The sequence below is a fragment of the Arachis ipaensis genome, chromosome B3, assembly GCF_059453495.1.
Source record: "Arachis ipaensis isolate K30076 ecotype BB chromosome B3, ASM5945349v1, whole genome shotgun sequence".
NCBI lineage: Eukaryota > Viridiplantae > Streptophyta > Magnoliopsida > Fabales > Fabaceae > Arachis > Arachis ipaensis.
The window spans coordinates 141,340,054-141,365,303 of record NC_142438.1 but is presented as its reverse complement, the minus strand read 5'-3'; the positions used below and the strand labels follow the sequence as shown (position 1 = coordinate 141,365,303).

General features: G+C 32.7%; 1 protein-coding gene and 1 long non-coding RNA gene across 4 annotated transcripts; one reads left to right on the top strand and one right to left on the bottom strand.

Annotated features, from left to right (window-relative positions):
• The first annotated feature begins 4,473 nt into the window (after window positions 1-4,473).
• On the top strand, window positions 4,474-7,871 carry LOC107631762 (pre-mRNA-splicing factor SPF27 homolog). Of its 3 annotated transcripts, none has more exons than XM_016335307.3 (7): window positions 4,474-4,923; window positions 5,003-5,178; window positions 5,255-5,338; window positions 5,665-5,734; window positions 5,828-5,961; window positions 6,049-6,100; window positions 7,413-7,871. In XM_016335307.3, exons 1-7 carry the CDS (start codon window positions 4,684-4,686, stop codon window positions 7,485-7,487), a joined length of 831 nt encoding a protein of 276 aa, XP_016190793.1. In that variant the 5' UTR covers window positions 4,474-4,683; the 3' UTR covers window positions 7,488-7,871. The 3 variants fall into 3 exon arrangements, with proteins under 3 accessions (XP_016190793.1, XP_016190794.1, XP_020975449.1); XM_016335308.3 differs by lacking the exon at window positions 7,413-7,871 and adding an exon at window positions 6,203-6,592; XM_021119790.2 differs by lacking the exon at window positions 7,413-7,871 and adding an exon at window positions 6,236-6,301.
• Window positions 7,872-19,181: 11,310 nt separating this feature from the next.
• Window positions 19,182-20,381, bottom strand: LOC107631763 (uncharacterized). The gene is made up of 2 exons (XR_001618623.3): window positions 20,245-20,381; window positions 19,182-19,572 (listed from the first exon to the last, which is right to left on the bottom strand). It is a non-coding gene; the product is annotated as an uncharacterized LOC107631763 (long non-coding RNA).
• Between the last annotated feature and the right edge of the window lie 4,869 nt (window positions 20,382-25,250).

The window sequence follows — 25,250 nt, the reverse complement described above, 5'->3', positions numbered from 1 at the left end:
CTCTTCAACAATAAGTATATGCTTCTTGGTATAATAAATCGACATAAGAAATTATAAATATAGATATAGATATAAATGGGAATGGATCCTTTCCATTTTTTTAATACTTGAGAGAATAAAGTGTAATTTTATAAGTGGGACCAAAATTAAATAGAAAAGAGAGAGCAATGAAATGTGAGATTTTACATTGGACACCATCTAATTTTTTTTTATTAGAGAGGATCCACTTTCAGATTTCTGTGTACTTTTTCTCTTCTTAATATTCATCCACCTATATAAATAATTACTATCAATATAAATTAAAGATTATAAAGAGCACAATTACATCATGCATGTAACTTTTTCTTTCAAATAAATAATTAATTAATAATTACATATTTTCATAAAAAAATATTAAGTGATTGGATTATATATATTATAATCTAAGTTCACAGGTGTTGATACACTATTATTAACATTTGTTATTGATACCCAATAAAAAAAATAATGTGAATACACTAATATATAATTTTTACAAATTTTTAGAAGTAAATGATTTTTTTAATTAATTTTTTATAGACAATGAGACATATTTATTTTTTGTTAAATATAATTTTTTAAAATAATTAAAATAATTATTTTTAATTTTAAATTAAAAATTAAATATTTGAACAATTTAAATAATTAAGTTGATATTTTAAACTGTATATCTAACTAATTTTGGAATAAAAAATAAAAAAATAAAAATTATTTGTAATAAAAAATTAAAATAAATAATATTTATTCAAAATAATGTATAATTTAAGCAAGTCATACTCAGTTATACTAGTAATACTCTAAACATATTTTATATAAAAAAAAATCATTACGTGTTTGAAATAAGATGTACTTTTCATATAATATAAACTAGAATAAAATATTAAATTTATTTTTTATATTTAGATCTAATTCTGTTTTGGTTTGTAAGGTTTAAGGTGTTATATTTGAATATAAAATTTTTTTATTTAACATCAAATTAAAAATTAATGAAGTCACCAAAAAAATTAAAAATTAATGTCTATTTCTAAAGAAGATGTATAAATTCGAGAGCCACAGGATGTATTACAGCAAGCCAAAGTCAGTGGTTCAAGTACATGGAAAACATTATTCGAGATGGCTACGAAAAACTCCCTTGAGAATTCAAGAATTTGGTTATATAAGTCTTTTGCATATAAAACTGAGTTTCACTAATTATTTAACATTGATTTAACATTGACTTCGCGACAAAATTATATTAAAATTAATTAAATGAAATGTTTTTAGATAGATACTTTAAATTTTAAGGACTAAAATAAAATTATTTTCAAATATAGATAATTAATTTAGTACTTTATTCTATAAATTATACTATAATTTGGAGTTCAATTACTAAATGAAATTATCTTCCATAAATTTTTTTTTGATTATATGGTTAAACAAAACTAGACATTTGTATTTTTCTTTTTATGTAATTTCAACCATGATGAGCAACATTATTAAGTATTATTAAGCTCAATTATCTAGTGTCATGTCACATTTGAGTGCATTATCTAAAGAAATTAAATAGCTTACATTCTCTCCATTAAGCATAGGAAAAATACTGCTAATAAAATACATGTATTGTTAAAAATAAAAGTTATTGCAGAAAAATTAGTATCTTAACTTTCGAATTAGTGAATATTTGAGGTTAATGCTTAATGATAATTAAAAAAAATAATTGTAGAAAGTCTTCCTTTTAAATGTATTTATTTTTCGATTAACAAGTGAACATAAATAAATTTTTGTACACTTATTAACTGCTATTTATAAGATATGCCAAATAGACATTGCAACAACACCTAGGACGAGTATATTAGTGGTGATGATAAAAGATTTTCATGCTAAACCTTGTGAAGCAAACACTTCTTGCAAGAAACTCAATTTCGCTGTAAGTTCGACCTTGAGAGTAGTATAACACAAAACACAACTGAACAAAAAAATATTTAAAAAAATTATCCGTATATAAAGCAAAAACAATATTTAAAAAACTCCAAATTTTTAAAAATATTTTTCATCGTGCTTTCAAGAAAAAAATTAGTGCTCACATGCTACATATTAAGACAAAGGTAGAAATATAATATGTACTAATTCTAACATACCAAATGACTCAAGGTCGAACAGACAACGAGATAGAGATTAATACAGCAAGAAAATGTACACTTTACAAAAAAAAGCATAGAAATCACTCACCCAACATTTATGTATTATTTATCAACAACATTTAGTAAGAATTTGTGCAGCTTTTTCAAAGGAAATAACACAACATAATAATGCGTGTGTTGCTCTCTATAGAAAATATATATAGAACGTTTGTGTTGTGGTGGAAGGTGTGATTTCATATGTTAGTGATCAGTGAATGTAGTAATGGATATATATATATATATATATATATATATATATATATATATATATATATATATATATACTAAAGTTGAGAGACAACATAGCTGACATTAATTGACTTTTAGGTATATAATATAATACTTATTCTTAGAAGAAAATAAAAATAAATTAGTAATCAATAAGCAAAAGATTTATACATTAATAAATTTAAAATTATACATCCTAAATATATTTGAATTAATTATTAATTGATTTTTATCATTTTTTTCATATTTATTATACCTGTGTGAAAATAAAATAGTAGACCGATAGATATAAATTCATAAATGGAAAGATAGATAACATATACATGCATGTGGTAGATGCAAGAATTTCAAGAACGAAGGCGTTGAAGAGTAAATGGAACACAACTACTGTTGCCTCATATCATCCATCAACCACACCCACCCACATGCCTTTTTCTAACCAATGATATTATATTCAAATTGGGAAAGTACGAAGAGCAAATAAAATATTTGTACAATGTATATAATGGAGATTTAGAGAGTGTTAGAGATATAATCATTAGTGTTACCTTTTTCTATCAGCTGAAGTTTTTAGGATGACTGGTATCATGACATGGTATTAGAGCTCTAAATTGGAAAAGTCGAGAATTCAATTTTTGGTAAACCCAAAAATCAAGATGTTTATTTTGTAACTTAATAGCCCATTGTACACATTGTACAAATAGAATTAACTTCACACATATATTATATTCAAATTAACTAATGATATTATATTAATGAATTATGACTTTTAATCGTAACTCTTATCAAATAGTAGAGTTTAATTAAGTTTGTCTAATAATTGATTGAAAAATTGATCATTTTTCTTCTTTTTGTGGTTGATTCAAGGAAATTGCAGTGATTTAATGAGAGTATCACTGGTTACACTATTGTTTTAAGAATTCTATTAGAGAAATAATCAAAAATTTTAAAAATGTGTACAATACGTTTTGAATTTGACCTAATACAAAAAAAAATTCAAACAATTATTTTAAAAAATTAATCATTTCAATTTTAATTTGGCAAAAGAATTTACCTAAACATCCTCTCTCTTCCACTCAAATTGTCTACTACCCCACCCTCATCAATCATCCCACCTCTCCAGTGTTAGAAGTTCTCTCATCGGCTATCAAACAACCATCAATGTAGTTATTGGCTTATTGCATTTGTTAATTACTTAAACTGAATCAATCAAAATAACTATCCAATTAAGAATTAAAAAAGGCAAATTGGCCATAAACATCCACAACACCATGAAACAAAGCACTTGCCTTCTTGATATCTTTAATCCGATGCACCACATCAACCGGAGGCAACCAACCAAACTCCAAATCACCTTACACGTGGCAACATCCCCACCTGCTGTATGTCGCGGATGAAAATGTTGGGACGGTGAAACCCGCCGGCTGCTGGGGGATGCGAGACGGACGCAACGTGCACGGTGTCTTCATCAGACGTTCTCGAACAGCTGGGCCATGGACGATGGACCTTCGCAGTGTGGAGAGAGTGGAAGAGACTGCTAGAGAAGAAGAAACTGCAGCACCACAGACGCAACGTGTGCGAAGGAGGTGCCTTCGTCGGATGTTCTCGAATAGTTGGGTGGCGTCAAGTTGCATTCTAGGCGGCGGACGGTGCAGCGTCAGTGCGGAAAAAGCGGAAGAGACTGTCGGAGAGGAAGAAACTGCAACATGTTCTTCGCACGCGTAAAATGGAAAAATACATAACTTCCTATAACTAAATTTTTATTTTTAAAAATTTAAAATTATAAATTATTAAAAATTAATTAAATTAATTATTAACTCCCCATATCGTTGTCTACCTATACTTTCTCTTGTTTTAATGAAAATCTTTTATCAATGCAAAATTACTTGAAATTTTATATCTTTGTCCAATCAAATGTTTATGTTTGTAAAAATTTTATGAGTAATTTATTAAAATACTTTATAGAATTATATGTATTTATGAAGTACAATTACATTAATATATGAATTGAGTTAATAAATTGTATCAGTTTAGTGTTTTCATAGAGAAATAAAAAATTAAAAATGAACAACAATCCTCCTCTTTTCTATTTTAGCCACCTCCCATGTTATAACATTATTGGGTTTAGGACTGTCCAGAAAGAAAAAAAAAAAAAAGCTACTAGGCTTGGGCTCTTCCCAGATGGAAGTTGGATCGTTTGATCTACTCTGGGTGCAGGTGGTGGATCATCACGCTGAGGAAAACACTCCCTCCTTCCCCACGCTCTCTGTCTACAACCATGGCGGATCGAGACAATGGCGATGTACTGATGCTGGAAGCTCCACCTTCTTATGGGCGCCAAGCATGTTCTTCCCACGCGGAAATCATCGACGCTTTGCCTTACATCGACTCCGACTACGCCGACCCCAAAGTGAAGCTCGAGGTTGACCGTCTCGTGGAGGAAGAAATGCGCCGCAGTACCAAGATGCCCGCTGACTTCCTCAAAGAATTACCCCCTCTTCCCACCTTGAATTTTGAGGTCAGAATTAGGGTTTTCGTTTCTTTTCGTTCTAATTGTTGCAGTGAGTAAAGAGTTTGTGATATGTGAGTTATTGCAGGAGTACCCAATGGTTGGTAGAGAGTATGAGCGTGTAAGAGCCGGAAGGCCTCCCGTCGCTCTTGATAGGTCGCGTTATGAATTTGAAGTGCCAGCTGCCAATAAGAGGAACGATGAAACTGCTTGGAAGCAAGCACTTCAGAGATCTCAACGCCTTCTTCAATATCAGAATATCAGGTATCTTTCTCTCTCTCCCTCTCTCAACTTAATTAACAATATACATCTCACAACCTCTGATTGCTTTCTACTGCAGGATGGAAAATGTGGATTTGTTGTTAAAATATGGCACCGATGCCTGGAAACAACACAATAATCGATTGGAAGTATATTTGTCAAGGTTTGTTCATGTAATCAATCTAGGTCTATATTTTATTGGAAATTACATTCATACTATTGTATAGGAAGGTTTAGGTTTGACTAGCTTCACTCCGTCTAAAACAGTTAGAGAAAGTTATACTAATTCAGAGAGGCAATTTTATTTGATAAATGAATGAAGAAGATTGTATAAATGCTAAATAAGCAAGAATCTAGAAAATAATGAAGCTGTCCTGTGGTTGCTAGGAGAAAAGTGCAATGTGGTGTGTCAAACATAACACTAATCTCATTTTTGTTTATCAATATGTGGTGCTGGTCAATTGATCACAGTTGTGTTTATATCTGCAGAATGCAGAAATTAGCTCAGGAACTTGGTGAAAAGATTGAAAATGTAAATCGTGAAAGGAAATATCATCAGGTGAAATGACTTTCTGACTTTCTGTTATATCCTTTCGTAATTTGTTAAATGCTGTTATACTTTTACCCGAGAACGCTTCGATTCACTTGCCAGCAAAATACTGCTTGCGAGCTCAATGCTTTGTCCATGCAATGGAAGGATCTGTGTCAGAAAAATATAGACATCCAAATTGCTTGCGCTTCTCTTGAAGCTCGCATAAAAGAACTGAAAACAGAAGCAGCAGAAGGGTATAAACTTGCTGTGAAATTTTTGTTTTTCCTCATCAAAGTTCATCCGTAGGTCTTAGCTGCTGTTAATGAGTTTTTTCGTTTCAGAGGTTGGAACCTGGAAGCCATCACAGAAAATAGACCGTTGTCGAATTCAGAAGTATGAGATTACCCCTTTCTTCTCCTCCTCTTCCTTTTTGTTCTCTCATGTTTTTGATCAACTATCTAGTGTTGTTTCTGGAATGAATTTTATTTGGTTCAGAACTTCTGACGTTGTTGCTGATAAAATTCAAAGGGTCCAAAGGGTTTATGGATGCCAAGGAGTGCAAATACATAATAGACATATTGAGATTATCAACAAGCTAGGTTTATGTCGTAAAAAGAAATCACCATAACTCCCAAAGCGTCAAAAAATTCCAAAATCGATAGAGACCGAAGAAATTACGGATGTCCTTGAAATTCCATATGATTTCTACTTATGATAGTAATTAGTATTTCCTTAACTTTTTGGTCTTTTTTCCCCTTAGATATCGGGTGTACTAATTGAATCATAATTTTACACTACTCCCTGTGTATATTAACTTAGCTCGCAACGGCAACGCGATATATATATTCAATTTAACTATAATGTTATTTATATATCTAATTAGAATAATGTTATATGTCTAATAAAATTGATTATCTATTTATTTTTAGTCAACAATCGATAATATTTTAAATATTAAATATTAAATATTAAATATTAAATATTAAATTTTAAATTTTAATAGTATAAAAATAGTGTTGACTAATATTAATAAAAAATAATAATTCTCTAATATTTCTCATCTAATTATTTTCCGTGGAGGAGTGTTAGGGGGTCAGCAATTTTTTTGGTTTGTAACCATCAATTGGCCATCAATAGTCCTTTTAATGGTGTGAGATTACATTCAATGGTGGGAGATCACTCACTTTTCTTTTGATGGTTAAGTGCTGGCCACAAAACACAAAAGTTGCTGGCTCCTTAGACTTTTTCTTTTTCGTGTGTCCATATTACATTTTAAGTTAGAGTACCATTTTAGTATTTTTGTTTTTAAGATTTGAAATGTTTTATTTTTACTTTAAAAAAATTAATGTCCTATTTTAGGTTTTTTAGTTAAAATTACAATTTTAGCCAAAAGATAAAAATAAAATAAAATAAAATTAAATAATTATGTTCTTTTGATGTGAGGTAAAATAAGTATTTAGTCGTTTTTAAATAAGATAATAAAATTTATATATGATAGGAAATTATAAAATCAAATATTATTAACTTTTCATTAGAGCATTTTATTAGTTCCATTAGAGCATTTTATTAGTTCCATTAAAGTTTAAAGATGATACTTTACCTAACTTTGCATGCAGCATAATTAGGCTTTTTTATATATTTAAATATAGAAAAAACTTTAATTCTCGGAATACATACCAAATGAAAACGTTTTCAAAATACGCAGGGCTATCTTATGGGCGTCGTCCGCGAAATGGAGAAGCACGTCAACTCACTCCCGGCGGCCACGAATTGGAGCTGACACGGGCAACTTCCATGTCTGGTGCGGCACAAACGAAATGGAGGGGAAGCCAATTAGTGGCTGACATCCACGAATTGGGGAACTCTGGGGAGGCAGGCACGAATTGGATCCATTTCACTGTCAGTACACGCGAGATGATGCACCTCATGTGTATTGCCCATGAATTGGGATCTCAATGTGGCTATATAAACGCTACTTCATCCACGCAAGAAGGCATTATCTCCATTCTTCTCCAACTCTCCAAAATTGTTCTGAACCTCACAACCTTCTTTCTCTCTAAAAATTTTTCCATTGTTAAGATTGGATTGCTTTGTGTATGGCTACTTTAAGGCTTCAGGGTTTTAATGCTTTTGGAGAAAAATAGTAAAAGACAAAATGCTACTTTAAGGCTTCAGGGTTTTAATGCTTTGGAGAAAGATAAGCCAAAGACTTATAACTAGGTGAGAATAACATCCTAAGTAAAAGTAAACAACTGCAATGTTCAATTTAAGAAATCCTAAACTACTAACTGTAAAATTCCTTATGACCCAGAAATAGTTACTTCTCAACAACATAATATTTTAGCCAATGTAACATCATAGCAAGTTAGAGGGATGGATTTTTTTAATTTTCTACAGCTATCATTAAGTGCTATAGGTATGTTGCTTGAACAATAATACACTAGAAGCATGCATCTCATTAAAGGGGCAATAATGCAGCCACCAAAAGGTGTTGAAACCTCCAGGCACCTTGACTTAGCATCTCGGAGACAGAAAAATACCGAGATAAACCTTCTCAACATGCATTTGCCATACAGTTGGCATTGCAGAGCTCCTATCACGTAGCATAGAATTTCTAGCAGAAATATAATGAGCAGAGGCTGCTGAGGAAGTGTCCGAGAGAAAATGAGTAAACTCATCAAGAAGATCCGGATGCTCTTGGAAAAGTGCAGCAACCTGAAGAAGTCCATAATATGATTGAAATGAATGTCGAAGGAAATATTATGACTAATATAAATGACATTGGAAGACAAATATAAAAATTTTTCCTAGCTATAACATAATAACACATGCATAGACAAAACAAACCTCCTGGTAGACCTCTGCTATAGACTTGCTTTCCTTTCTATACATATTTAATATGTCCAGAAATGACTTGTAAACACGATCATCACCTTGAAACCGGGTTTGAATAAAAATGATGAATTAGATTCAACTAGAACTGCCCATTCTGTATTCAAACTGAGTCTGTATTAGAAAACCAATCAGGCCCAAGAACATTTTACCTTAATTTTGTTCACAAAATTAATCACTTCTTCAAATTCAATAGGCTTCTTTGGGGCAGGTTGTTCATCCTCCAGTGGAAGTGTGATTTCATAACCCCTTGGCAAGAAAGTGTTGAATCCCAAAAGCAAGTCTCCATTTCGTGTCCACCGCAAGCTAATTGCCCCATTTCGCTGGCGCAGGTCTTGATATGGTCCAAGTCGTGTGCGCCGGGGGTGGAATGGGTCATTTTGTTCCTGCCATGCACGAAATGGGAAAGCTGCCCGTGTCAGCTCCAATTCGCGGCCGCCGGGAGTGAGTTGACGTGCTTCTCCATTTTGCGGACGACGCCCATGAGATGGCCCTGCGTATTTCAGAAACGTTTTGATTTGGTGCGTATTCCGGGAATTAAAGTTTTTTCTATATTTAAATATATAAAAAAGCCGCATAATTATAGCCAAAAGTAGAAATGTTCGTTTTTTTGAGATGGGAGGACCAACGGCCCCAGAGACTTGGACCAAACAAATGATTTATATAGCTAACTCTTAATATGTTGTAGTGTTGTACCTGAATTTGAATAGTAGATAGAACTTTTAAATAGGGGTGTTTTTTTCTTGTTATTTTTAATTTATTTGTTTATTTCTTAACATTGACAAAACAGAACTTGAAACCAAGTACTTAATTCCACTATACCCTAATTCTTCATCATTCTAAGAGTAAAAGTCCTCTCCGATCTTTAATAATTTACTCGATGGACATTGCGTTTTCTAACAATTATAAAAATACAAATCAGTCTCCATCTACTTTTGTATTTGTTCAATCTAGTCCCCCAAACCAGTTAACAACATATTAACGCTGACGTGTCAGGTAACAACTCATTCGTAATAGGGACAAATTGTTCTATGAATTCTTCAACCATCTCCCTCTTCCAAAACTCTTTCTTTCTACTCTCCTTCCTCTTCTCCACCGCCACCGCACTCACACTCCTTCCTCTCCCTCCAATCCCTCCTTTTCACCACCGCCACTACACTCACAATCATCGTCGTCATTATAATAATATTATCATCATCATTTATGCACAATAATTAATGAAAAATTTATATTTTCCTGAACTTTATATTTTCCTAAACTCTCTCTCCTTCCTCTCCTCTCTCTTTGCATTTTTTTTTTACTTTCTCATTTCTCTTCATCACTCATAACTACTACCACCGCCACAACAACATCATGAGTTTCATTTATTTTAACACTCAAACTTTACTTATTTTTAGTCTTGATTTTTCTGATAATTTTTTCCTCCAAGTGACCAGAGTACTTCTTTTAGTGTGATTATGTTTTTAGTTTTTGAATTTTTGAATTCTAATGATAATATTATTGCTGACGATAATGATTGTGATGAGGATGAGAAGAAGTGAATACGGTGATTTTGATGATAATTGCGGTGGTGATAATTTTGATAATGATTCCGGAGAGGAGGTGAGGCGGATTAGGGGAGTTGGGGTTAGGGTTTTGGAGTTGAGAGGCAATGGAGAAGAGGGAGAAGAGGAGGGAGAGAGAGTTTTTGAGGGAGAGGAAAGAGGCGGTGGCAGAGAGGAAGCAGGTGAAGCGGAGGAGGGAGATGGTTGAGGAGCTCAGGAGGCGATTTGTCCCTATTACAAAGAAGACAAAACTACATAGACATAGTTACCTGACACGTCAGTGTTGACCTACTGTCAACCGATTTTAGGGGCTGAATTGAACAAATACAAAAGTGGATGAAGATCGATTTGTGTTTTTATAATTATTAAGGAGCACAATGTCCATCGAATAAATGGTTAAGAACCGAAAAAAACTTTTACTCTCATTCGAATGGCTAAATTCTTTTCATCAACCACAACGAAATACATCCTGTTTTCTAGTCCTATATATAATTTGTGATCTAACTCGTAATTGTTATAAATTGCTTACTATTTCTTCAAAATAGCAACATTATTTGTTTCTGTTACAATCTTCAAATACAATTACTATATCATAATTGATCAACGGCTATAATCCTCAACTACTTAAAAAAGTGTCACATTCACAAAAGAGAAATATGTTTTCAAGATCCGATCTTAACTTTTATTGATAAAATATAAAATATTTACTTATACGGTGCTATTTACAAATATCTACACTCTATATTTTTTTATGACCAAATTATACTCATGACCATTCAAAAAAAGACACTAAAACATTACAAATGACGAATTATATTTATACCTCACAAGATCATCCATTCAAGAATGGTATATATGCATTTCGTTACGCTTTCCTAAAGATTGGACTTGATTAAGAGCACTGTGCCTACACAACTTATTAGGACTTTAGACTTGGTGCTTAGCCAAATTGAAAGATCTATTCAAGAATACGCACCCTCAATATCATAATACGGAGATGAAGTCTATAGATTTTAACAATACAATTTGATATATATATATATATATATATATATATATATATAACCGTTTGATATTTCAAAAAAAAAAATATTAATGTAAATAAATTTTATGATTAATTTGATATAAATTTAGTTATTTTACTATAACAATTATTTTAATTAATTAATTAATATATATATATATATATATATATATATATATATATATATATATATAAAATAACTAATTTGATGGTTTCTCATTTTTAACATATAAAATAATCTTATATGTATATCAAATTACATAATGTCATATTATAAAAAATAACAACTATTTTTATTAATTACATAAATAATCATATAAAATATTATACAGCATCAAAATTAAGCTTATATAACAGTTTCGTAAACGTGTGATTCTAATCTACTTTATATATACAAAAAGATACATAAAATTTAAATATACTAAAATGCTAAAATATGTAACAGATAATTATTAAACAATAATGCTAGAAAAAATAATAATTTAAACTTATTTTATTTAATTAAACATTTATAAATATATAGTATATATATTCACATGTTTATTATATCTTATAATCTATTTATTTTGACAGTAATTAATAAATTTTAAACAAGATAATTTAGACTTATTATTAGTCTCTCAAATATTTTAATTTTTAAAATAGATGAAGTAGAATTTAATAAAATCTATATTATTATAAAAATAATCTAACCTCACTTTGAAGTTCAATACTCTAGGAAGATCGAGAATTTACCTGTAAAGGATAAAATAAGGTTTTACTTTTATATATAATAAAGTTAAAAACTAAATTAATTTTCATTTTATTAATTGAAGAATAAAAGTTTTCAGTTTTAGCTAGTGTAATTGGGGGTGGACAAAGCATAGAGGCATGCAAAACCCTTCTTGACTTCTCCCATCCAACGTTATAAAAGTACTTTGTTTTCAGATACTGGGAATTGAGAAAATTAGGGGCTCATTTATTTGGATATGTAAATTGTGTGTTGTGTTTTGTTATAGAGTGGGTAGTGTTAGATATAAATGTAGGATAGCTTTTTTTGAATTATGTGACGAAAAAATTGAAACGTCTAATTTTTTGGTTAAAGAAATTAGGTACACAAATTGAACAATTTGATTTGTGTGGGAGAAAAAATTTAAATTTTAGTGTATCTAATTGTTGGACCGTTCGATTTTAATATGGTTTTAATTATTTTTATTGTGAAAAAATCGAATCGGACCGTCTAATTTAATTATTATATATGTTATTTTAATGCGTCAATACAAATCAGTTGGTTCGATTTGTGTGTATGTCGTATACGAGTTTGCAGATCTCCTTTCCTTCTTTTTCTTTTTCTTCTTTCCTTAGTTCCTCTACCTATATCTATCTCTATCATTTCGTATGAGCTTAAAAAAATTGACAGTGAAATTCATATTTATGTGAGTGAAAAATGAATGATAGAGTCTTATTAAAAATATTATTTTGGTCATATTTTGTTATAAACATTTGAAGGAATGAAATTTGTTTGTGAAAATTTGTTATATTCCATTTATAATCTCATTCGAAGAACTAAAAAGTATGATTTGTGAGAAGATAGATTCTGAAATGTCAAAGAAAATACCATGTATTTTATACAGGTATCATATACCGTTATTTTGTGATTTCACTCAATTTTAAACCAAATATATAACTGATGAAGCGAGCATGCTAGAGATGTTTTCAATGTATATTAAAAGTCGCGCTCAGATGTCGTTCATTGAGTTGTATATTGAGTTCGAACAATCTGAAGTCGCCTGAAATATTGAACGAGAAGATCACAATAGTGACAGTGAAGAAGAGTTTGAAAGCAATTATAAAGTTGTTGGTCTAGATGGAGAGGAATATCAAGGTGACGGCACTATAGAGACAAATGTAACAGACGTGGCAAATACACTGGCAAACGAACATTTGTTTGAGGAGCCATCTTCTATAGTCACTCCTGTCACTAGAAGACCTTTTGTCGGAAGACAAAAAATAACAACCACATCTTCCAGTGTCACAGCATACTCACCAACCAGAAGGTGAAATGTGTGTGTGTTTGAGTACTACCTCTCAACTAGAGCATTTACCAGTGTTTTCTAACATTGAACTATTCTAATCTAAGAAACGTGATAAAAACCAATAAACCGTAAATGCTCCTCCACATTTGATTGTACCAATTCGGAGGCAGTAAATAATTACATGTCAAATTCTGTGAACTCTACAAAAACATAGCAAACTATTAGTCAAATAATTAATAATTACTAATTTACTACTAAAAATTAATAATTTTCTAATCATAGTTACTAATTTATTAAACTAATACTAAATTTAATATTAATTAGCTAATTTAGAAACTATCATGTATACATAAATACAAATAACCTATCAATTATTTAACTATTATTATTAAAATATTTTCAAATTTAACTACACAAAATATATTAATTAAATATCTAACAATAATCATTAATTATCAAAAATACTAAAAAAATTAATTTTACTAAATCCAATTTACTAAATTCAGAATGATGATGATGATGATGATGATGATGATGATGATGATGATGATGATGATGATGATGATGATGATGATGATGATGATGATGAATTTTATTAATAGTACTAAAAATTATTTCACATAGTTTTTAATTTTCAAAAATTATGATATTATTATTCATATTAAATATTTTTGTCAACTGTTTCCTAAATCGTTATTAACTTATTTTTTACATAATTATTTATTTATTTATTCATAAATAAATCGGAAAATAATTATTCCTATTTCACTAATAATAAATACTAACTTACTATTAGGGTAATTTACATAAATAAAATGATTAAAGGAAAACTTTATACAAATACAACATTGGTAAACTCTAGACGCAAATGCAACAAAAGGAATTGTATGTAATTCGCGACACCCTTTAGCGGAACCAAGATGCACGTAATCCGCTATACCCTCTCACGGATTACGTGGAGAGCCTGCATATCATAAACCGCTACACCCTATAGCGATTTATGACCAAATTTTTTGAATACATAATCTGCTACACCCTGTAGCGGATTATGAGTAGAGTGGCTCATTATATAAACCTGTGTAATAGTAACAACACATGATGTAAAATGCACGAATTGATACAAAATGTAATCGTCATTTGCAATAAGTCGTACGAAAATAATAGCCACCAGACATTAACACTAACACAAAATAAGTTAACTACATAAGTCATACAAATATAACTGTCACTAGTCGTTAACCCTAACAAAAAATAAATAATTCATAATTCATACAATGATAACAGTCGGAAATAAGACAATGGGCGCTACTGCTGGTCACCATCAACATCATTGTCGCCCCCGAATGGACCAAGTAGGTGCGAGCTTGTGCCACATCGAGTCGGGCCGCTTGCCGATCTTCGGGTGAAGCCTCATGTAGCCCAACTCCAAATGCAGATGGTGGCGTCCCCCCCATGCCTAACCAAGTGTCGTATGGGCTGCCTGCGGGCTCATTCAGGTCGACCGAGAGCTGGGTCTCAGGAACCTGGGACGGCACATCCACTGGCTGTGGCCTATACTCTGGAGGGTCGGACGGGCCGCCTAGAATCAGACTCTAGTACTGATGAATGTTGTTACCCCGTATGATCTCAGCAAAATCCGCATAAAACTGGGGTCCAGCCAGTTGATCGTCCAAATCCATGGTGAAAGTAGTGGTAGCAAGATCAACTAACATCTGCATGCTACACTCATGCAGTACCTGAGAGCTAGATACGTGAGTAAAAAGTGTACCACCCGTACTAGTCTCCGCAATGCCACCAACCTAAGTGTCAGTAGGGTGCCCACGGGACGATCCAGCCCGTCGTCTAGCACTAGATCGACGAAGGCGATGATCTGCCTAGCCTCCGTCATCACCACCAACCTGCTCCTCCTGTATCATGTCATCGAGCCAGCGCCACTCGCGATCAGTGGCACGTGTACCAATGCGCCGTCTCCGCTCCATACGTCTGTTATCAGGCATATCCGACGTTGGAACTCTAGTCGGCGCCTGCGACGACCCTCTGAGTATAGCATCGTCCAGAACCTGGGTCAGCCTGGGGTCGGCGAAAGCAATCCCTGGTGGCAGAATCCTATGTGCAACACGGTGCCACCAATCCAGGTACTTAGCGGATGGACCAGGATCAGCCACTCTCTGGACACTCAACACAGAGCAAACTCTCTCGTCCCAATGCTGATACCATTTCCTATAGTAATTGGGGAACCATCTATCTCCATCTCTGTCGTCCTTACTATGAAGATACTCTATGTTAAGGGCTGGCTCAGGCAGATGCTGTATGCCCCCTAGCTGTGGGAAGACTCTGTCTACCTGATATCACTCAATCACTACAAAGTATATCAGACTGGTGACGGCCCACCATAACCGGCTGTGCTCCTCAGTTAGTATCTCCGGATCGATGATTGCCAGTACGTCGAGAGAACCATAAGACTCCCACACAATCTGATAGTCAGGAGGCAAGTCAGCATTGTACCAATGTATACATATAAGTGGGGGAAGAACTAATAAAATAATAAAAAACAAAAATAAATTACTTACATCTCGATGTGTCAGTCGATCCAATTCCAGACGATACTGAATAATCCGTTGTTCCTTCCCATCAGAAGTGGGCAAATATGTGGATCATCTGAGTTGCAGAAATAGCACATAAGTATGTAATTTCATATATAGAACGTTATGAACTTGAAAGAATACGTGAATTGAATTATACCTGGATGTCAATGGAAAAGAGAAAGCATCAAAATCCTGCGGCCTCAGTGTGGGGAACCGCCAAAAGATCCATGATTGTAGCAACTGTAGGGGTCCAGCCAAGTTGGTGATGTTTCTGTTCGCCACCCTACACATGCATCGGTACAGCCACGCCAACGCAGCGGTGCCCCAGCTATAACTGCCCATGTCGTCAAGTTTCGCCACAAAAGGCAACCAGCGAAGGTGGACCCGATTAGCACTCTTGTCCATGAACAGCTGTGTCGACAGAAGCATCATAATATATGCACGTGCATATATGCACACGGTATCCTCCGAAGCATCAGCTGGTAACAACCTGAACCGCTCATGGAACCATGTGAAGTGAACTGTGTATAACTTTCTCTTATCCGGTGGCGGAAGCTCACCAAATAAGTCCTCGAACCACTCCCATGCCGGTCTGGCCCCCTCGATGTGCAGGTGGAAGTCAGTCATGCACCCAGAAACAGCATGGCCATCCGCGGGCAGCCCTAACTGGTATGCCACATCCTAGAGCGTGATAGTACACTCTCCGAATGACATATGGAAAGTGTGGGTCTCAAGCCGCCACCTCTCGATAAATACGCTGACCATAGGCTCATTCAACCAGAACCAATGCGCATTCAGCCTAGCCAGGTGGTACAACTCAGCCCTCTCCAAGTAAGGTATGATCCTATCATGTAACAGCATATTCTGTTGCCTACGGACGCTATACACACATCGGGTTGGTTGCATATTCAGAAATAAAGAAGACCGACTTAATTTCTAACAATGGCATCACCAAACTATAGCTTATGTTTCTATTCTTACGCTACTTGGGTTTTAAAATTACTTATTTACCATTCACAACTTAAAATCCTACTTCTATATCTTTACTTTTAAATGTTAAATGTCAAAGTTTAAATTTCAAAATTTGATTTTCAAAGCAAAAGCTAAACTAAGTATCTATCTTTCTAATTAATAAATTACTTCTTTAATATTGAATAAAATATACAGTTATTAAAATATTGAAAGAAAATAAAGACACTTACCTCTTCATTGATGGTTCCGACTACGTGAGCAATGCCGTCGAGCCGGTACAACCGCCGTTCATCCTCTATTCTTCCAATGCTCAAGAATTTTCTCTCCCTTCTCTCTACTTTCTCTCTCTAACTTTCTTTCCAAATTTTTTCAAATGAATTCCGCTATAGCCTCACGCGGTTTATATAATGAGCCACTCTACCCATAATTCGCTACAGGATGTAGCAGATTATGCATTCAAAAAATTTGGTCATAAACCGCTACAGGGTGTAGCAGTTTATGATATGCAGGCTCTCCACGTAATCCGCGAGAGGGTATAGCGGATTACGTGCATCTGGGTTCCGCTAGAGGGTGTCGCGGATTACATATAATTGCTTTTGTTGCATTTACGTTTAAAGTTTGCCAATATTATATTTGCGTAACGTTTACCTTCAATCATTTTATTTGTATAATTGCCCTTACTATTAATAATAACTAATTAACCCTACGGACAAATCTAATTCAACTACAATAATATTATTATAATATATTTATGTTAATTTAATATCTCACAATAAATAAATAATTATTACCCGATCAAAAATATAATCTTCTATAAATTCTACTTTACAAAAATTATACAATAATACTAATAATAATAACATAGCTCTAGTAATAATTAATTATAATTTTTTAAATTATTACAAACAATTCTAAACATATATTTTTTGCTAATCTATTACATTAGTCTAATCCAAACATTATCATTAATTAACATATTCACTAACTAAAATTTAAATATATATATTTTTAATTATTGCTCTAACTATTAGACTATAATTTACAATCTTAATTTTTAACATTATTTATAATATTTCAGTTATATAAAAAAATTTAAAAACAAACTTACATAGTCAGAATAATAGAGATATCAACATCTTTATATTTCTGCTTTTTTGACATTGTAATTAATTTTTTTTCAAGGTTTGAAGAAGATAATGAAAAAGAAGGAAAATGGTGGATAGAGAAAGGTTGAAAAAAAAGACACGGGAAGAGAGTGGAGCTTCAAGGGAATGAAATCATCGTCCAATGGAAAAATATAGATAAGGGAATGAAATCATCGTCCAATGAAGAAACGCATGCGCGACACGTGATTGAGGGACACAAATCAAACGCCGTCCGATTTCTCTTATCCTGATACCACACCGACACCACACACACATAAAATATTCGTACACTCCATAACTGCGTTCTATCCTATTTCCACTTCCATATCTAAATTAAAAAGTGGAAAATTAAGACTTTGTATTTTGTTTTAATATCATGTTTTGATAACTAAAATTTTAGTTTTCATACAAAATTTCTCTCTCTTCAATATCTCTAAAAAGTAAGAACACAATTAAAGGCAATTTGCATATATAAAATAATTGAAAGAATGTATTACGCAAATACAACATTTCAGATATGCGCAATTGCAACATTCTTAATTGTATGTAATCTCCGACACCCTAACACAGATTCAACTTATACGTAAAGCGTTAGACCCTGTCGCAGTTTACGTTCAAAGCCTAAAGCACATAAACTGCTGCTACACCCTGTAGCGGTTTATGAAAAGAGATATTACAAGGGTAATCCGCAAAACCCTATACAATTTATGTGCTTTAAGGGTCTCGCGGATTACCATCATAGCGTCTCTCTTCATAAACCGCTACAGAGTGTAACGGTGTATCTGCTTCAAGACTTTGATCGTAAACTGCGACTAGATCCAACGGTTTACGTGCAAGTGAAATCGGCGTTAAAGTGTCGCGAATTACATACAATTAAAAATGTTATAATTGCGTCTGCCTATCTGAAATGTTGAATTTGTGCAACACCTTCCAATTATTTTATATATATAAATTGCCCTAAAATTAAATTGTCTAGAAAAGAGATTAACACAGCAATATCCTTTTTAATAACTATAAATATTTTATTTAATATTATATTTATTTTAAACTAAATTAGATAATATAATCTAACTCAATCTTATACCCTTTATAACTCTAAAATCTAAAGCCATTCATTCAGAAACTTAATTTAGTGTATATCTCCTAATCTCTTACTTTCATCCAAACTCACCCTCACCCTCAAGAGTAGAGTTCCTTGATTCAATATCGGTAAGTTAGAATGACAAAAAAAAAAAACTACAATTTATCTTAGTTAAGATTCATTAATTGTTATATTAAATAAAATAACTTCAAACTGTTTTTGGCTAATTTTTTTTATTGGCAAACAATTTCGATGCAAATATGCAATATTAAACCTAATATCAATACATCAATATACCGCCCTAAATCGGCAACAACAATACCAAATTTATCAAGTTATCACTTTATCGGACAACCAGATAAAAGCATACATTATTAACTCGGCACGTATGAATAAAACAAATGTTGTTTAAAGGCGAACAACTAGTTAATAACTGCAACTAAAAAATAAAATGAATTTGGAGCAACACTGTACTGATAAGTGATATGTGATCCGGATCTACAAGCCAAACTAATGAATGTTGATTGAGAGATAGTGGAGATCGCATAACGCGTTATATAGAGCTGCAGCACCTAGCTCGGTTATACCACTGCAGCCAGATGGGTTCCTGTACCACACAAAAATGAGATGGAGAGGTAACATAAAAAATAAATCTAACAAATTGAAGAGTACAAGTTAGAAAGAGGATGCTATGTAGAGCTCCCTTCAATCCAAATAAGGATCTGAGGAAAGGTAATGAAGCTCCCAGGATATGGAATCCGCAGAACTACCACTGCATAATGGGGTATATATGGGTAGTACTGTGGGATCCATAGCTTAGCAGCTCAATCCACCCACCAAGACCCTCTGTTGGACTTCAAGGAGCTCCACTCATCACCATCTTCCACATCCAAACCCTACTAAAACCAAACAAAACAAAACCCTTACTTAGATTGTTATAAATAAATAAAGAACAAACTAGCTTGCAGCAAGAGTTTCAAAAGCAAGAACAAGGGCACTTCAAAAGTTAAACCTTGACTATCATAATTAAAACTGTGATTAGATTATAAGGAGGAGCCATATATATATATTAGCTTATAGATCTAGTAGCACTCATGCATCTCATCTCATCCTAGCTCAAGTATATATTCGAAACCGATCCTACTGTAAATGGAAAGTAAGAACTACTCCGAAAGTCCGATCCGATCCAACTCAACTCAAGTGCTTAACTAACCCAAGAGGAGATGATAGGGGCACCTAGAAACCCTATCTTTTTACGAGTAGTGAGGCATATACCAACCTTGTTGATATGGTTATATAGAGAAGTTGGAAAGGAACCCGTGCAAATTTCACCACCAAGACCCATGACTTTTTATGCCCTTCAAGCCCAACAAACAGCCATAAGAAATATATTTTCATATTTAATTTTATAAATAAATAAATATATATTTAAAAAAAAAAAAAGAAATGTTCTGCTGGTTGGGTGGCGTGCGCGAATGGTGAATGGTGATGGATGACAGAAAAGGAGGTGGTGGGCCATTGGGATAGGGTGGAGCGGGGTAGGCAGGGCACGGCTAGGTGTTAGTTGTGGTTGGCACATGTACATGTTCTTCTTCTTGGGAATTGCCTTCGGATTCCCTCTCTTATCCCTTTAACCTGCATCACGTGCCCTTCTCCTAACCCTAGCTACCATTACCAACACTTACTATTAGGGGTGCACAGACCCGGCCCGGCCCGAAGGCCCGGCCCGGTCCCGAACACTTTTGGGGCTAATTTGGTGTGATTTCATCGGGTTTAGGGCCGGGTAAGGGTCTCAAAAATAGACCCGGTCATTATTTCGGGTCGGGTCCGGGCCATAGCTCGGGTCACCCGAAGTCGGCCCGGTGGCCCGGTCATCATACACAATTAATATTTTGTGTTATTAGTGATGGATCATGACTATTCTTATGTGGAATTTAAGTATTGTAAATCTTAATATTTTGTGTTATTAGTCATTATAAGACTATAAGTTAATGTTTTATGTTTAGAATGCATAATATTGTGTTATTTGTATGTATTTAAATATTTGGTATTATTAGACAATATTAGTATTGATTGTGGTTATACTTTAGTATTGATTGTGGTTATGCTTTAATTTTGAAGAAGGGTTGGTTCTTGTTATATTTTTCTAAGTGAATTTTATCATGTTAAATAATGGTTGGAGTCTTGGAACTTTGGATATTTTTACATGCTAGCTTACAAGAAGGTATCAATGTAATGTAATGTTAACGGCCCGGTTTTCACCCGGTTTTTACCCGGTATAATTGTGGCCCGAAAGTGTATTGGTTTCATCGGGTCTAGGGCCGGGTTCGGGTCTAATAAATAGACCCGGTGTATATTTCGGGCCGGGTCTGGGTCACATCAAACCCGGCTTCACCCGGCCCATGTGCACCCCTACTTACTATCATTTATTTATTTCTCAAATTTTTTTAACCACCGAAAAAATAAAGTGTAATTTTTTATCGTTGATTTTATAAATAAAATTAAAAAATATGAAAAAATTAAATATTTTATTTTATTTTTTTAATTATTAAAAATATTAAGAGAATTTATTTTTACTAATTACTACGCTATGCTTTATCATACATTTCCTAAACAAAATCCGTGAGTTTGTTGGTACTCTATATTGAATAAATTTTAATTATTATATTTAAATTAAAATATTTTTACAGGACTATTCACAAATTATTTTTTATTAGACAAAAGGGACGTGTTGACGGTGACCTATGAACGCAGAGCCGTGGAGCCCACACCACCGATGCTGGAGCTTGATGACTTTTTTTTCATCGTAATTTTTTTTTTTCTCTCTCTTCTGTTTTTCTAGTTTACCTTCTTATCTCTCTTGAGTCTTGATCTCAGACGAAGGAAGGAAAGCGCTAGATTTCCGCCACGTAATTGGAGAGACAACAGATATCGTAGGAGGCCCACCTGCACAGTTGAGTTGATTTGCTTACTGTTTGGGTGTAGCAAAAATCTAAAGCTAGATCTCAACCCGTACAAGACATGATATTCTTACCCGCTATCGGAATTTGTACGTGAAAAATTTATTAAAGCACAAAGTGATAAATTAATGGGTAATTTACGTTGATAAATTGATTGGATGCTAAAATTATCTAGACGTTCTGAATTAAAAATTAGTTATATATTTATTCTAAATAAATTTGTAAAAAGTGAATCAAGTAAATTTAATTTAAGTATTTATATGTAATTTGATTTATTATATACAGAATATACATAATAAATTAAATTAATTTATTTTATTTTATTGTATATACAAGACACATACATAGTATGTGTATGAGTAAAAATAAAAATTTATTATAATAAAAATTATTTTAATACATACATAAAATTTTTTAATGTATTTATTAAAATACAATTTTTATTATGACAAATATTTTTATATTTTTATTTTAATAAATACATCCAAAATTTTTTATATAAAACAAAAAATTATTTTTATTTTTCTTATTTTTTAATATTAAAAAAATACAAACAAAAAAATATATATAATTTTTTAATAAATATACAAAAATAAATTATCATTAAAATAAATATGATGTTGATGATGTGTGTCTATAAAATAAATAAAGTTAAATAATTTCATGCATACTTTTTTTGTCCTTTAATTTGTTTCTCTTTTTTTTTAATTATTTTTTAAAAAGTAAAATTTATTTGGTATGTGAAGAAGAAAAAAGAATATACATATTTAATTTCTTGATGATTTTAATTTGGTTTACTTTATTTACATTTTATTTCATCTCTTCTCTTTATCTTGATTTAATCTTAGTGATGTTTTTTCCATTTTTTTTAAAGTACTCTGTCTCAATATTTTACTGTGTTTGTTTGATGTCTCTCATAAATTAAGACATAGACACAAAAGTGAGTAACAGAGACATGGATATATACACAAATACATGATAAAAAATAATTGTGTTTGATAGTTATAATAGGACAATTCACTTAAATAAATTATTTTACCTTTAAAATTATGTAAATATATTGTTTTCAAAACGAAGACGCAAATACATTATTTCACATATCTATAGAAATCGCTACTGACAGTAGCGATTTACACAAACACAAAATCAGCTGCTGCCAGCCGCGGATTACATTGAGTTGTGGCAACATGAAAACCGCTGTTGTCTGCCGCAATTTCTGCATGATTATGGTTGGTCATAAACCGCTATTACCAGTAGCGGTTTATGTGTATTGGGACACGTGTGTAAACCGCTAGAAGCAGCAGTAGTTTACGTTGAATATGAAAACAAATAATAAAACTAATCCTTATCTAAAAAATAATTACAAAACAAATAATTAATGGTATATACTATTTAAATAATATCATAAATAAAAAAATTTAAATAGTAATTTTTTATGATATTATTTAAATAGTATATACCATTAATTATTTGTTTTGTAATTATTTTTTAGATAAAGATTAGTTTTATTATTTGTTTTTATACTCAACGTAAACCGCTGCTGCTTCTAGCGGTTTACACACGTGTCCCAATGCACATAAACCGCTACTAGCCATAATCATGCAGAAACCGCGGCAGGCAACAGCGGTTTCCATGCTGTAGCGATTTCTATAAATATGTGAAACAATGCATTTGCGTCTTCGTTTTGAAAATAATACATTTGCGTAATTTTAAAGATGAAACAATTTATTTAAGTGAATTGTCCGTTATAATAGACAGAACATATAAATTTGTAAAATGTCTATTTTATCTTTCGTAGCATACAAAATAACATCATTATCATCTTTATTATCCTCAAAATTTTCAATCTTTTTTCTCATAACAACTTCCAGATCTAAAATCTTTTTCAAAAAAAATTATAAATAAAATTAATTGCAAAACCATAACATTCATCTACATAATTTCATAACAAAACAAGATTTACAATATATATATTATATTCTGAAAAAATTTAAAAATAAAAATAACTAAGCACAAGAAGATAGAAACAAAAACAATAATAGTATAATGATACTCACATTAACACTAATCAAATTACAGCAAATTCAGTATCAAAATTTAACAGTCAAACTAAACTCAAATAACCAAATCTGTGTTCAAATATTATTATCTAAAAAGAAAAAAAAATTCTTGAGGTAAAGTGTAAAATGGATAGAACAATGGGCACTTGCAGCACCCACATTGACGTCGCAACGGTGAGGAAGGGGCGACGCGGTGAGATTCGTGACAGCGAGAGAAGGAGGCACAGCGAGATGCAGAAGCACAGAGGCAAGAGGCAAAAAAGAGACAACACAATGGTGAAAGTAGAGGTTGAGACGGTGGAATTCCAAGTGAGAGATGCGGTTAGCAATGGCGGCGAGGAGATTGAGGAAAGTCGGAGGCAAGACAGTGGTCATACTTCTAAAAGAGAGAAGAAGCAGAAGAAAAAGAAGAAGCATTTTCTTTTATTCATTTAACAGTTTTTAGAACTTATTTCTTTCTTTCTTCTTTGCAACAAACAAAGAAAAATGTAACCTATGGATTTTTTGAAGATGAGAGAGGGGGGTTGGAAAACACCGGGATGGGTAGAACTAGGCAATTTAGTAGAGATATGAGGGTTTGGAATCGAAAAGAGTTCTGTCGCTTGGAAAACGAATCGTTCTCTATCTTTGTAGATCATCTTCTAGAAGATATATCAAAGAGGGAATTGTACCACTTGTTCAATTGGACGAGACGTATAAATGATATATATATCTCACGAAAACAAAAAAAATGATAATTTGTACGTGTTTGCGTTCATCCGGTATACAACAAAGGGTGGAGTCATGAAGGCTATTACGAAGATGAACAGAACGAGGTTACGAGAGAATGTTGTGTCAATCAGAGAAGCTAGATATCGACATACAAATGAAGTGGCGAGTAGTAAGAGACTTCAGGAGGCGGGTGACATCCATAATGTTGAGAAGATTTAAACTCAATAGGAGGAGAGCACAAGATACCCGAGGAAGAAAGTGAAAGAGATGAGAAAGGATGGAAAAAAAGAAGATCCACATGGCAATGGGTGGACGAAGAAGATGAAAATTCTAGTAGCAAAAGAGAACCTGGACAGGCTACAGAGGAGCCTAATAAGCGAGACGACAAAGGGGAAAGATGGTTAAGTGTTGAAGGAGTGCTTTTAATAAATGAGTTCAACTGTGCATTCTGTTTAGTATATGGTGCTCATACTAGGATGGAGAAACTGACTGCGTGGGAGGAACTGAGCTTTGTAACTGGGTTATGTCAAGATCCGATATGCTATATGGGAGAT

Bases quoted from the DNA above. Each gene is read 5' to 3' on its own strand.
- LOC107631762 (XM_016335307.3), top strand. From the start codon at position 4,684: ATGGCGGATCGAGACAATGGCGATGTACTGATGCTGGAAGCTCCACCT. The intron at 4,924-5,002 runs GTCAGAATTAGG...GAGTTATTGCAG, and splicing joins TTCCCACCTTGAATTTTGAG to GAGTACCCAATGGTTGGTAG. The intron at 5,962-6,048 runs GTATAAACTTGC...TTTTCGTTTCAG, and splicing joins AAAACAGAAGCAGCAGAAGG to AGGTTGGAACCTGGAAGCCA.